Source organism: Cavia porcellus, unplaced genomic scaffold, assembly GCF_034190915.1.
Source record: "Cavia porcellus strain 051 isolate PalLab524CR breed Dunkin Hartley unplaced genomic scaffold, mCavPor4.1 scaffold_38, whole genome shotgun sequence".
Lineage (NCBI taxonomy): Eukaryota > Metazoa > Chordata > Mammalia > Rodentia > Caviidae > Cavia > Cavia porcellus.
Genome location: NW_026947521.1, coordinates 6,536,163 through 6,551,068, shown reverse-complemented (window position 1 = coordinate 6,551,068; position 14,906 = coordinate 6,536,163). Strand labels below are relative to the sequence as shown.

At 53.4% G+C, this 14,906-nt stretch overlaps 1 protein-coding gene across 5 annotated transcripts in view; it reads left to right on the top strand.

The window, feature by feature from the left end:
• Tmem266 (transmembrane protein 266) overlaps window positions 1–14,906 on the top strand; it is a 100,772-nt gene that overhangs the window by 62,236 nt on the left and 23,630 nt on the right. For 2 of the 5 annotated variants that reach the window (XM_063243529.1, XM_063243530.1), the window contains exons 4-7: window positions 3,476–3,630; window positions 6,353–6,426; window positions 13,062–13,118; window positions 13,839–13,977. In XM_063243529.1, coding sequence (XP_063099599.1) covers window positions 3,476–3,630; window positions 6,353–6,426; window positions 13,062–13,118; window positions 13,839–13,977 — 425 coding nt within the window. Of the gene's footprint in view, window positions 1–2,561; window positions 2,816–3,475; window positions 3,631–6,352; window positions 6,427–13,061; window positions 13,119–13,838; window positions 13,978–14,906 lie in introns of those variants that run through there. The other 3 variants (XM_013145594.3, XM_023562278.2, XM_023562277.2) reach the window with 3 other exon arrangements.

Here is a 14,906-nt window from a genome sequence, read left to right as displayed (position 1 = left end):
TGAGGACTTGGCCCCTGCTCCTCAGGGCCCTCAAGCCACCAAGGCTGGTGACAGTGGCTCTGCATTCTGACTACACACAGGAGTTACCAGAAGGGGCTTTGGACACCAGCCTGGATCCTGCCCCAAGCTGGTGGGTCAGAGGATCTGACGTGTGGCCTGGGAGTTGGGATTTTCAAGCTGTCTTGGTGACTCTAAGTCACAGCCTGAACTGAAAACTGCCAACCTGGGTGTTGATCCTGTCCTTATCCAAGGGAGCCAAAGACAGTGGCAGAACCCATAGCTCCTGTCCTTGTGGGAGTGATGGGTGGTGTCGCCTGTCCAGCCTGGCTCCTGTTCTCCTGTCCCATAGGGTGGAGTAGAATCTCACCATCAGCACCCTTATTTGATTCCGCCATGCCTGGACCGCCCATCCTAGCTTCCCTCACACTGTACCCCCTTCCACTTTCTCAAAGGTCACATTCATAGAGAGGCTGACCCTTGCGGCCTTACTTAAATATCAGCTTCTCTTTACATCCTGACACCTCTGCCTTCTCTGGTTTGTCCCTGTGGGTTATTCATGATCTGACTGTCTCCCCACGAGATGTAACCTGCCCAAAAGCCTGAAGGTTGTCTCTTCTTGTTGCTTCTTAATCGTGGTGCCTACCATGGTGGGCTCCCATCATTCATATGACTTCTAGACCTGTCCTTGACTTGTTTCTAGAACCTGACACCTGCCTGATCCTCTCCCTGGCTTGGGGATCAGGGTGTGGCCACCCAGAAGCCGACGTCATTGAATCACAGATGACTCCCCACCCCTGCCTGCATCTTTTCAAAAGAAGGAAAAGTTGAGCATGGAGGTGAACACCAGTAAAGCTGGCTATGTGGGAAGCTGAGGCAGAAGATCACTTAACCCAGGAGCTCAAGATCAGCCTGGGCAACATAATGAGAAGTTGTCACAAGAAATAGATACTTGATTGGTTGATTGATTGATTGATTGATTGATGATTCTGTGAAAAGGAAAGTCAGCATGCTAACATTCAAGCAGCAGTGTGGACTAAACTTCCCTCTTGTGGCAGCAGGTGTACTTCTGCCTGTAGGGAAGGAACAGGCAAAGGTACAACTGCTGGATGAAATGCTTTGTGTCCTTTCCTTCCCCATTGGGCTCTGTTCTTGAGGGAGAAAGAGCAGTGTCTTGGGGAAAGAAGGTTCAGTTGCCAGCCGCCTCTGTGCACCTTGGGTGAGGGCTTCTGCTCTCCGCTCTAGGCAAGACCACATGCAGGCGAACAGCTATCACTGTGAGGCTGAGCCTCTCCGCTTAGAGCCACCGGAAGGCTCTTGGCTCCAATTTCAAATGACAACAAAATGGCACCATTGGAAGGGCTACAGACACTAAAGAGGAAGACCTGGGACTGGAGCTAGGTGACAGAGTTCTGAAGAGACAGAGCACAGGGGTGGCCACAGGAGGAAGTCACCTAACTTACAGAACCTGAGCCACCTGGGGGAGACAGGAGGGGAGGCTCAGGTGTGAAAGATGAAACTGGGCCAAGGGGAGGGAGGCAGAAGTGGGGGTAAGTACATGAGACAGGAGATGGATCAGGAGGGGGAAGTGCCCAAGGGACCATCATTGCAGAGATCTTAATGTTCAGAGGTCTCTGGTGCACATGCAGGAGCCCTCTGTAGTGTTTGCCCGATGGGTAGCAGGCTTAGGCTTCTGGCATGCGAGGAGGTGGGCCCAGGCCATGTCCCTTAATGGGTGATGAGGCCTCTCCAACCTTGTCCTGCCCACTGCTGCAAGTGGTCTCTTGTGGGCTTTCTTTCGCTCATCCTGGCTCCTCGAGTGGGTCCTGTGGTTCTACTCCATCCTTCTGACCAAATCCACTGTCTTCATGAGGTTTCTCTGAGACCCTCAGCTCAGAAGTTAGGGTGTCAAATTTAGCAAATAAGAGAACAGGATGCCTGGTTAAACTGAGATTCCAGATACACAACAGGTTACCTTTTAGTGTAAGTGTTTCCTGTGCATTGTTTGGGACACAGGTATACTGATTTATCTGGAACTTACTTGGATGTCCTGTGTTTATATGGTGAACCAGATCCTATGGGGGCTTGGGGTTAATGTGATGGCTTCCTGCTCATGGGTTGGCCTGTGGGAGCCTGAAGGGAAGTAGGAAGAAGTGGCTACTCGTGCTATTTGAAAGCCATCCGCCAGGAGATAGCCTTCTTCTTGATGTCCACAGGTCCCTCTGTGAGAAGCTCTTTCTTCTGACCCAGCCAGGGTCCCTATCCATTGGCCCTCACTCTCAGGCCATGTGGGGGCTCCTATCAACCACCCCCATCCAAAGCAATCTCTTTTTCCTTCAACATCTCTCGAAATTCTCCTGCCTCTCTTTCTGAGACCAGCTTCCCAAATCGTGGACTGAACCCCAATCTCTTATGTTCCCAAGAGTCAAGGACAGGCCTGCCATTCCTGTGAGTGTTAGAGGGAATCCAGAAAGACTTGAGTGAGCCCATTTTCCTGACAGGTTCTTGATGAGCTGTGAGCTTCATCCTACGCCTTCCCCTAGGATGGATTTCCAGGAAGAAACCTCATCTTGGAACATTCACAGCCTTCCTTGGGGAGAAGGGAGCTGCCCTCCCTGTCCAGTGACACCCTCGGGCACTACAGGAGGTGGGCGCTGGCCGGCCTGTCAGCAGGCTGCCGCAGACAGGCTCCCTCTGCTGGCCAAGCGATGGTCAAATGCAGGGGCACTCAGACTCTCCATCGCCATCTTCATCACCGCCATCTTCACCATCGTCATCATCACTGTCATCAAGCCATTTCAGCCATACTGCTCAACAGGTCAGATGTGTTCTCTCATCCAGCTCTTAATAATCCTGTGAGTTAGGAGCACCAGCCTCACTTTAGGATGGAGAGGAAGTATCCCAGAGTGGTCAGGACCTTTGCACATGGTCCCAGGGTGCTGAAGGCACAGCCAGGATAAGAACTGCCTGGCTGACACAGTCTTGGTGTCTCCAGGATGCCCCATCCTTCCTCATCCAGGGAGGCAGGCAATCCAGCTCATACCTACATTACCTTGTCAGCAAGGTGACCTCAGCACAGCGACCCCCTCCTCTCTGCCCACTCAAAGGTGCCCCTTGTGTCCCTGAGAATGTAAGAGAATCAGATGCTCAAGGGACCCACCCAGCCCTGAGCTTCTATCCCCACTTTGAATCTTGCTCAGGAAAGAGTCCATCTCCAGGTTCTGCCTTATCTATGCTTGTGAGTGCACAAGTTCACCAAGTTCAGGGTCTCCCAAAAGAGTCCTCAGAACACAATTCCCCTTCCCAAGACGAGGTTGATTCTACTCTGTGGTCTCGTAAAGACAACTGTGGCTCATCATGAAACCAAGAGCCCTGTGAAACCGGGAGAAGGGAGGCCAGCAGCTTAAGGCAGGGCCGCATGGGGTCTGCTCCTTCACCCTCCACACTCAGCCCTCCTCTCCTGCTTTTGTCCCTGCAGGTCTAACTGGCTGAAGCCATGCTGTGGGAAGAGAGCAGCCGTGTGGCAGGTATTTTTGCTCAGTGCGAGTCTCAACAGTTTCCTGGTAGCCTGTGTAATATTGGTGGTGATTCTCCTGACTCTGGAACTTCTAATAGATATAAAGCTTCTCCAGTGTGAGTAGCAAGAGGGATACCTATGCAAATACGTATGATGTCGATATTCACTGTGCATCTATCTGTAACCATCAGGGGTCCCCAATAGGCAGGCTGGGAGGTGCCCCCTGCCTGATGCCAAAGCCAACCCATGGCCCCCTGGTTCACGGGGTTGGCCCCTGGGGAGGGACGCATCTGGCAGCTCCTCTTGTCACCCAGAATCAGTATGCCCTCTCTGCCCCATGTGGCCTCTCCAGTTCTCTTCCCCTTCATTCCATGAGCAGAAACTGATGAGATGAAAAAAATGTTAGGGACCCCCATGTGCATTTTTTTGATTGTTGCCATTTGGAATTTTCCAGATAGGAATTTTTTGTAGCTTAAAGAGAGTTCCCATGTATGGAGACACATGAGTCTGTCATAATAATGACAGCGGCCACAGTGAGGCTAAGAGCCCTTGCATTTTTCCCCAGCTGTCTATTGGCGGTGTTATTTACATACCTTGTGATAGTTTTGGTTCATGACACATTTGGCCCACCAACTGCCCTGCAAGATGAGCAGGACTGTACAGTCCCATTTTACAGATAAAGCAAATTGAGGTTAGAGCAAGAAATGTGCCCCTTAGGTATTAGAGGGAAGCTTCCAGCCCCTGGACCATGTATCTTCTTGGCCAGTTCTCGACACACTGAAGATCCACTTAGGGTTCATCCCAGCTCCACATTTATGGGAACCAGATGCATGTGGCAGCAGGAAGCTTGTTGACTGCCTCTTCTGTCCCAGTTGTGCCCTGGAAGGATGGCTGTGAGAAGAGAAGGCCCATCCTGTCACCTCCCTTGCAGACCTGTTTGGTGCCGCAGGGACTGGGACCTAAGGGTCTTTGGAGGAGTGAATGGTTCTGCTCCCCCAGCTCTCTAATTAGAAGGTAGAGCATTCAGGTGGTGATTTTTAAAGAGGTGACATGATTGGCTCCAGAGAGCTTTTCTTTCCTGCGATTGTCAAAATCCAGGACTAGAGATTCTATCACCCACCTGGTCATGGGCTCGCATTCTCCAGCACCCTGATTCTTCCACTGAGTCCTCCAGAGTCTGTCAGGGGATCTCCCCAACTCACATCACCTCCTGGTTCTCCAGGAAAGGGTGACAGCAAGCCCAGAATTGCTTGTCTGCTAAGTCTAGTTGAGTTTTATGGGACTAGGGTCCTCTTGATTCCAATTAAAATATCTTCTAACATAAAGTGACTAGTACTGGTTTTATACTCAACCTGTCTTCAATTAAACCATGCTGTAGACTTCCCCTCCCACTCACCCTTACTGTCTTGGTTTTATGAGGTCTGACCATAACGGGGCCTTTCTTCCCCTGCGGTGGATTGCCACTGGGGCCCTCAGCTGCTCTGATTGTGACAGGCATCGAGCAGAACTGAGAACACAGCCGACGCTGGAATTTTGCTTAAAATTAAGTATCCAGGAGATTGATTTTGGTGGGAGATCCAATAGCAGCTCATAAAAGGCATCTTAAATTCCATAAAATGCACAATCAGAGATTTATTGCTCTTCTAAAGTAAACCGTAAAAAAAGGCACAGGAATTCATTTGAGAAATAATGGGAGAGATTTTATGTTTCCAGAATCATCCAGAGGTCTTCGCAGAGTCACCCAGGCCTCCGCCTCTTGGTTCCTTCTATATTCATAAGGCTTGGGGCAGGAAGGATCCACAGTACATCTGGGGCTCCACTTCGAAGGGCCAGAATGGCCCAAGCCAAGGGCCCCAGTGTCCCCCACCTGGATTCTGATACTGCAGCCTCTTCCCCTCAAATTTGCTCAAAGACATGGGTTTCACGCACCCCTAGAACTATACGTTCCAGCATGCAAGGAAAGGCTGCAGTTCTCATGCATGGCCCGGGGCTTTCTGAGGGGCGGCTCCAGCAAGCTCACTAGGGAGGCAGCTCAAGCCATTTTGGAGCAGCCCATCTGTCCCTGCCCCAGCGTGCTGTGGAATCTCTGTGCTCTGAGGAGCATCTTTCCCAGGACACGCCTCCCACTCTCCCTCTGAAAGCTCACCCAACCCTCATCATGGCTCCAGCACCCTGCTTTGGCCTCTCTTGCTGGGAACTCTGTCCCACTAGGGTTCATGTAGTTACAAAGGCCTTGCAGAGATGGAGTTCAAGTCCCAGACAGCTGGCACAAGATGAGATGGACACTGTCAGAGGCCAACAGCCCCCACTATTCCTGCTGGAGACCTGGCAGAGAGGGGCACCCTGGGCATCCCGGCCTCAAGCCTTGCCATGGTCACCCTACATCTTGGTTCCTGTCCCAAGACAGGTTCCTGTCCCTGTCCCAGAGATGCCTCCTCCAGCCATCTCTGAAAAACCCACCAGATCCTTCTATATCTACGACTCAGTTCTCAGGTTGAAAAGTCAGTGAAAGCTGGCCTGGAGCCCACTGGTCAGATGCAGTACTTGGGGTGACTGAGCTGTGGGGCTGGAGCCCTTCAGGCCTCACCGGGCTGTTTGGCATGCATCCTTCTTTGGCCTGCGGCCCCTGGGCTGAAGGGACAAACAGCAGCACTGACCACAAATCTGTCATTGCCTGCCTTCAGACACAGGGCTGCCCTTATCGTCTGACTCAGTGTCACCCAGTCGAGCTGCTCCCACTACTGGAGTGTCCCAGAAGTCTGCCTGAATTGCTGTGCAGCCCGGTACCCACACATCCAGTTCCTCACCCCTAAAGCCAGCCCTTGCTGTTCCTTTCAGTTTCCAGTGCATTGCAGTTTGCCAGCGTCATTCATTGGATCAGTCTGGTCATCCTCTCAGTGTTCTTCTCAGAGGTAGGTAAAGACTCAGGCTGTGTGTTCCACTGGGGCAGCTTCTCCCAGGAAGCTGAACTTTGCTCCCATACATACTTCCTGATGGCCAGGCCTTTGCTGGTCATTATGCTGCGGGCAGCGCTGCTGTGGAAGGTGCTTGGGGGAGCTGGGCCTTCCTAGCTGCAAAGTTGAGTCTGAGCAGGTGACATTGAGAGGAGCCCCAAAGGATGAGCAGGTGGCATCTGGGTGAGGGGTGGCTGTGGCACTGTGAGGGGAGACTGAGTGTGATACTGAAGAGCAGGGGCAGTTGGTGGCCAGTAAGGAGTGATAAGAGGTGAGGCAGAAGCCCAGGGAGCTGGACTCAGTGGCCTGGGCCAAAGAGGCAGAAGGCAGAGGATGTGTTCCTGGGGCTGGGCCGAGGGGACAGGCAAGGCTGAATGAAGATGTGCCCTGGGGTAGGGTGGGGAGGGGTATGTTTCTGCAGTGGTGACTGGGGACATGGAGGCCCCTGAGTCTCGCTGGGGTTGGTGAGTAAAAACCACATCACAGAAGCAAGTTAGAGGCTGCAGCTCTCCTATGGGTCTGCTCCATCTGATCTATGACTCTGCTGTCCCTTTCCCTACAAAGAGGGGAAGGCTAGGTGACCGGCGCAGCCCCCCAATGAGACAGGAGACGCTCTTGTGGGTGACAGTTAACTGCTGCTTTATTTACGCGGGCTCTGGTTTATATATTTGGCCGTGACCAATCACAGGCTGCCACGAGGAAGCAGGGCGGGAATGGGACGCAGGCTCTGGCTAATATATCCAGCTGTGGCCAATCAGGGGTTGCCACAGAGTCAGCACTGGGCGAATACGGAGTGAGCACGAGGTGCGCACGGGGTGGCTAGTTTAGAGAGGGACGTAACGCATTGCGGAAGCTGACATGGTCTTATCGTCCCGGGCGGGGTGTGTTGAGCCCCTGCGCCCGACAGCTAGGCCTGGGCCTTGGAGCTCAGAATCCTGGATACGGATTGTACAGACTGGGCAGCAGGCATTCTAGAACATTCCCTCCCCGGACCCTGCTTCCTGAGCCTGTGACATTGGGTAACCTGGGCTTGGGATTCAGGCTGCAGGAGCATCTCCCATGTTGCCTTCTGGGAAGCTCTCTGTCAGCTTGCTGCCCCTGGACCAGTGTGCCTGACCCTGGCCTCGTGCCCCCCATGGAGTCCTGCTCTCCCCCACCCGTTTCTGCATCCTGGGATTCCATCCCACAGACACAGGGGCTGGGCCAGATGGCTCCAGCATGCAAACCTTGAAAAATGCACTGCGTGTCTATGGCTGCCAACAAAAATGTTTAATCAGTTGCTGCAGTTCTTCCCTTCCATCCCTCTGCTTTTGGTTTTATTGGCTTTGGCAGAATTTATTACCCAGCGTTAATTTGGCATCCCCTTCCTGTCACCGCCGGAGACAAACCACCTGAAACAGACGAGGCCCTGTGCACAGGAATCACAGACCGAGCCCCTTACACATCCCCCAAAGTGGAGAAGGGCCTGGAGCTCCCCACAGGCTCAGTAAGAGAGCTGCAAGAGCTGGGGAGAAGGACTGGGCCTTATCAAGATGATGAAAGTGGACTGGAGCCTGGCATGGAGCAACAGGGGTCCCTGCCTCCTCCAGTGCCCAGGCCAGTGTGAATAAGGAACACAACAAGTACAGGAATCCAGGCAGTCTTACCAGCACCAGAAGGACCAAGCCCCAGAATCCCCACCCCTGTTTGTGCTCACAGTAATGGGGATGCCTCCAGTGGGAAGAGGGGAGCATCATGGCCCCGGGGGCCTTGTAAACTCACCCTGTGGAGGGGCACAGTGTGGGTTGCACAGCCAATTACAGTCACTGCATGACCCAGCTCCACCTCCTGACCTGGTCTCAGCCTTGCTCTCCTGCCGTGGGCCTAAGGCCAGCAGCATGGGAGAGGAGACAAACTGGAAGAGACCAAGGCCAGAGCTGGGAATGGAGAGAGAAAAAGTTCGACCACAGCCCCAGGGCAGCCAACCTCCTTCTGGGGAAGTGGAGATCACCCTTCAGATCTAGGTACCTGCTCCACTATGTGGCCAAGAGCCATCCCTTCTTGGGCCTGGGAGTAGCTGCGTCTTGGCATTATTCAGGAAGTCAGTCCCCTGACGCCCTTGCCCTGGAGCCAGTATCCTACCTCTTATCTCAGTGGAGCCTTGTGACCATCTCAGGTGCAGGACAGGTTGGGAAACTGAGACCCAGAGCATGTAGAAAGCCCCTAAAAGCCTATGGGAAGCTGAGAGAGAGCTGGATGTGGCCCTCACCCATCCCAGAACTCTGCAGGCTGCTCTGCCTGCCCAGCCCTAGGGCACAATGCTGAGTCTGCAGGGTGGGAGAGGCTGGCTTGGGCTCCAGCTGGCCCCCTGGTGGACATGGATGCTTCTCAGAGCAGCCAGAGTGTGCGCCCCAGCAGGCAGAGCCCATGAGAGTCGGTGCCTCGGAGGCCTCTGAGTCCTGTTGTGCTGCATCTGGCGGGGTCATCACCCCTCTATGTGGTCTGCAGCCCCAGAGTGAGCAGAGCCTTGCGATCCACAGGTGAATTGAGCAACATTTGTGAAGTGTACCCACCGCTGGTGGGTACCCAGCTAGCTGGCCATGCAGAACCAGAGCCAGGGCTGGTAGAGCTCTGGAACCTCCTGGCTAAGGCTGGGCCACCCCATGGTAGGGCCCAGGGCAGGCCCTGAGGTGACAGCCCCTGCTGTGGGGGGTGGAGAGGCCCAGGCCACCCAGCATTTCCTGAGAGAGGGGGAGAGGGTCTATAACTGCTACTGCTTATCTTCCCCCCTCTCGCCTCTCTTGGTGGAATTAAAGGACACAGCCTTCTCAGTGTGTGAATTGGCATACAGTGTCGTGCATCTTCCCCTCCACCCATTTCCAAAACGTTTCTGTCACCAGGCAAATCTTCCTCCCCTTGCCCCAGCCCCTGCCATCTGTCTGTGAACTTACACTTGCTGGACATTTCATAGAAATAGAACCACAGATGGGTGGTCTCATGTGTCTAGCTTCTGTCATTTGTGTGTCTGGCTTCTGTCACTTGACACAACGCTTCCTATGGTTCATTGGCACTGTTACTGGATCAATACTTCATCCTTTTCATGTCTGACTAATATTCCATTGACCTTGTTTGTTTACCCAGTCATTGATAGCTCAAGGCAACCACTTCCTCCCCAAAGTGCCCATGACTCTATAGCCCTTTGCCAGAACAATCTGTGGCAGGGCCCCATTTTTCCACAGCTGCAGTCACCCTGAGGTCCTGGGACCCTGAGCTCCTTCCTTGCTTGCATGTCCTCCAGGAACCCTGGGACCCTCTGTCCTCAAGTGGGAGGTGAGAGCCTGGCACTATACTTACACTCTGAAAGATGAAGATGAATTTGCTTCGCCTCAGTGCTTAACTGAGGAAGTGAGTTTGGCCACTACAGTGCTGTGTGCTCTTGGGCAAATGACTGGCCCTCTCTGTGCTTCCCTCCCCTGTGAATTTCAGGAGAGTTTCCCTCAGCCCTCTCCAAGTTCCAGAGTGCATACAGGGAATTGGGTCCCAGAGGAGCACTCCACTGGAGGCAGTGGCTGCCCTCCCTCCCTCCAGGCTGAACCTGAGGACTAGGAGAGCAGTGAGAAGGGTCAGCCTTGCCTAGCAGACTCCAGGCCCCTTGCCTGTGTGGCCTGGCACCAGAGCCAGCCTGTGGTGACACCTGGCTGAGTCTTCCCCAGTGCCAGGAGCCTCTGTCCCCCTCTCCTCGCCTGGACCTGGAGGCTTGGGCCAAGATTTTTTGAAAACCAGTGTCAAGGTGTAAAGTCCTAGAGACTGCAGAGGGGGTCCAGGGAACCCCATAATTGATGTATTATAACTGTTTCCCAGACAGTGGTATGAGATGCCTGGTTTCCGATGTCTGGTTACACAGTCTCCCATCAAGGGCGCATCCTGAGCAGGGCACCCCAGCTATCAAACATGAAGGGGACACACAGTGGAAGCAGGATGTCCGCTCCGGGCCCTTCCTCTGCAGGACGCAGACTCAGGCTTGTGGCCTGTGAGGACTGTCCCCTGCCACCGTCTCCTCATCTGCCCTGACCCACACCTGCACCCACAGGGGCTGTGCTGGGGCAAACGAATCTTTCTTACAGTGGTTTTCCTCTCTCAGCATCTTACCTTCTCTCATTCGGACGCATCGCTCTCTCTTTCAACACCCGCTCCCTTCCTCTATCCAAGACAGAGTCTTGTTTAATTTTCTCTGCCACTTTGGAGAGGAGAAAAATGTAGTTTGTATGTCCTGGCCTTGCTGATGAGTCTTTAAATGGACTTCCAGAATTTGAAACTGGCTGTTACCAATATATTTTCTATTATAAAATCCAGCTAGAAATGGCTTTGGTGGTGCTCAGAAACACTTTTATATACTTATTCTAAATTAATCTATATTGACACCATTTGGCCTGTCTTACTGACATTTTAAATTGCCATTTTTTATTCTAAAAGGCAAGACACAGCTTTGGTGTGTCTGCTGTTTTGAGAATGGTGCAGGTATCTGGCAGGCAGCAGGAAGGATGGTCAGAGGAGCCTGCGGGCTTATGCCAAAGCTGTGCCACCTGGTGTCCTGCTGACTTCAGGAAGAGTGACTTCAGCGCTGTTTCCCAGTATGCTTTTAATAAATCAAAACATTATGTTAATGAATTTGGAACCTCACTAGTAAGGAAAACAGACTGTGAATGTTAACATAGCGAATTGATTCCTAGTTGAGGGGTTTTCTGTGAATGCACCCTTGATTAACCCTAGTTACTGTGGCTTGATGGCCATTTGTCAGGCAGCTGGGAGATGATGACTTCCTGTTCTGAGCCCACCAGAGTCACATGTGGGGATTCGAAGCCACACACCACCAGGTAACACAATGAGGTAACATAGAAGGGCAACCTTGGAGAGAAGGCAGGAATGAAACTGTGTGCCCCACTGGGGATGAGCCAGGCATGGGGTCCTCAGGGATGCCAGGCAGGAAGGGCAGGGCACAGTTGGAATTCGACTTGCCCAAGGTCAGCCAGCCTGTCCAGGACTGAGCTGTATGTGACTTTAAGGTACTATCTTGGGGCTAGGGACTTCGCTCAGTGGCATAAGCGCCTGCCTTGCAAGCACACCATTGTGAGTTTGATCACTGGTACTGATAAAAAAAAAAGCAAAAAAGGTACTGTCTTGCAGTTTAGTATGGGCTACCAACCCAGAGACTTAAGAGGCCATAGTGGGGCTGCCAGGCTGCCCATGTTCCTCTCAGAGACCATAACTGCCTGCCACCAGGTCCTTCCTCCTGGTCCTCCAAGGAAGTCAGGTGAGTCCTTTAAAAGGAAGAGTTAATGTCACCACCCAGGTCTCTTCTAGTACCCGAGTGTGAGTGGGTAGTGACCCGAGGGCTCTGCAGTGCCCCTGAGTTCTGAAGCTGAGCTCCAGGGACACAGTCATTGTTGGGTATAAAGCAGTGTCACTGTGGCTCAGAGAAGCACCACAGACAAACAAAGTAGGGTCAGAGGAGATCAGCTTTATAGAATCTTTAGTGGACAGACATCCTCCTGGTGAGATAGCCACTCCTGAAGCCCACAGTGCCTAGAGATTTCTTCATGCATGCGTTCGTCACTCTGTCATGGGTGTCACCATGCAGTGTCTATACCACACCAGGGGCTAAGGGTAAGAGGGAGCTGTTAGACAGTGTCCTGCAGGCCTGAACCAGGGACCAGGGTGTGGAGCTGGATAGGGAACCAAGGACCACATAGATCTGAGGAAAGGGCACTCGCTGAGCCTAGGGAATGGGGAAGGCTCTGCAGAGGTGGCATCTGGGTTGAGGGCAGAAGGGCAAGAGGGGATAGTGCCCTGCTGGTTAGCACACAAATTATCCTGCTGTAAGAACAAGATCCCGGGGGGTGGGGGACTTAGTTCAGTGGCATAAGCACCTGCCTGGCAAGCACTAGGTCGTGAGTTCAATCCCAGTACCAAAGAAAAACAAAGAACAAAACCCCAAGTGTAGGAGCTTAAACTGGGCGAGTTAATGGATATCATAGGAGCACAGGTTTTGGAGTGGGCACCTAAGAGGCTACCATGTCCTTCTCAGCCTTTCACAACTAAAGATGGCTCAGGACCAATCACACCAAGTGAACCTCCAGGGATAGGAAAGCAGGGGAAAGAGCTGTGCCTATGGACACAACGGGATTGGCCAGAGCTTACTCCTGTGGTCACCTTGGGGTGCAAGGAAGGCTGGGAAATATAGTCTTCAGCTGGGTAAGCATGCTATAGAGCAGAAGAGAGGTGTCAGCTGTTGGCCATCACCATATGGAGAGACAAAGGAGAGGAGTTTACGTGTTGGCAGATGTGTAAATAATTTTATATCATGAGGGGAGAGGCAAGCAGCAGTGTTGGAGAGGAAGGCAGGGTCCTGAGGACTGAGTGAGGCTGGCCTGATACAGAGGTAGATGGCAGGGGTCACAAGAGCTACGGCCACCAACTACCAAGAGGCCCAGAGCTGGACCCCTGTGGAGGGGACAGGGAAGGGACCAGGCTGAGGAGCACATTTCCCTGTGACCCAGCCGGGACTCTTTGCTGAGGCAGTGCTGGAGACAAAGAAACTTTTCTTCTGTCCTCAGACTGTCCTGAGGATCGTGGTGCTGGGGATCTGGGACTACATTGAAAACAAAATAGAGGTAAGGACCAGGTCCTCCCCCAGCCACCAACCCACACATCCGGGAGCTGGCAGGCTTCACTGTCCTGCCCATCCCTTCCTGCAGGGGACCCCACCCCAGTCCTGTCAGCCACACAGACGGTGTGGCTGGGGAGGAGGCAGGGAAGGGGTGACCTGGGCCAGTTTCCAGCCACAGGACACTCTAAGAAATTCCTAGAATTTCTACACCATTTTTAAATTTATTCTTGGGCTAAATTTATTGTTGCCACGTAACTCAGTGGCAGAGCAAGTGTTTAGCACACAGAGTCCTGGGTTCTATCTCCAGCTCAAAAAAAAAAAAAGTTTTTCCTGACTCAATCAGAAAAGCTTTTGCAATGCATTCAAAAGCAAACAACTCCCGTCTGCATGGTGCAGCAGTCAGGGAGCTGAGCAGGGAGCTGCAGCCATGCTTCTCAGGCGGGGCCTGCACTTTGCTCTGCTGGGAGGAGCTGTGGTGGGGGTAGGGCTGAGGACATGCTGGCCTTGCTGTGCTGTCACCGGTCCTGCAAATGCAGGTGAGACTTGGTGTGCAGTCAGTCAGGCCCCCTTCTCTGTCCCTGTGGGGTTGGGGACTTTGTGCCAGTGAAGGTGACACACAGGCTCTGAATGCCTGCTACCACAGGAAATGAGGACTCTGCACCACTGCCAGCCCTGGCCCTGGCTCTCTCTAGTCCCAGAACATCCCTTGTCTGAACATCCACAGGTATTTGATGGGGCAGTGATCATCCTGTCCTTGGCCCCGATGGTGGCATCCACTGTGGCCAACGGGCCTAAGAGCCCCTGGGACGCCATCAGCCTCATCATCATGCTTCGGATTTGGCGGGTGAAGAGAGTCATCGATGGTGAGTGGTCTGGGGGTCTATGGGATGGCAGGAGATGGGGCAGCCACCACCAGGGGAGACTGAGTAAGGCTCTGCATGAGGAGAGCCAGGCCCGGCCCGGCCTGTCCAGCCTGTGCAGTCACAGTGACTCCAGGCTTTTCTTTTCTTTCGCAAAATCCTACCCAGTGTACATGGCAGTGTGGCTCAGAGCAAGCCACCTCGTGCCCTCCCCTTGTCTGAATCCTACATTGAACGATAGCAGCTGTGGCCCAAGCATCCCCCACAGAGCTCGCTCAGTGGGTGCTAGGCAGGCAGGGGGCACTGGCCTGTCCCCTGGAGCAGCCTTGCACCTTGTCCTCCATCCACACCCCACCCTGAGGACATGGGCACTGTTTCTGCCTGATGTCTTGTCACTGAGTTCTGATTCGGGATCATGGTACTGGCGTGTGCTGGGGTCCAGCTACATCTGGAGGATCATCTATCCCAGTCCCTTGGTTTGACAGATGGGGAAACTGAAACCAGAAAGGCTGAGGTCACACAGCAGATGGGTGACCAGCAGCCCTGGCTCCTCCCACCAGCTGTGCCCAGCGCACCCCTCACACTAATGGGCTTTGACAGCCCGGTGCAGCCCTTTTCCTGCTGCGCCCTGCCCAGGAGCCATTGTGGAGATTACTGTGAGCACACAGCTAGGGCTTTGCTCCCTGGCCCCAGGAGCTGCAGGCACTGGGCCCTGATGGCTCAGGGAAAGCGGCTGCCCTCGAATCCACACAAACTGAGGAGACCAGGTCTCCTTTTTGTGCAAGATACTTGCTGCAGCTAGGGAATGTCCGGGGTGAAGATGCTGGGAGGAAATGAGCCGTCATGCATTGTAGATGTGGAAGGTACTAGAATGCAAGAGAAGCCAGGGGCCAGGGTTCCTGAGGAATCAAAACAGGCCAGGTGGCCTGAGG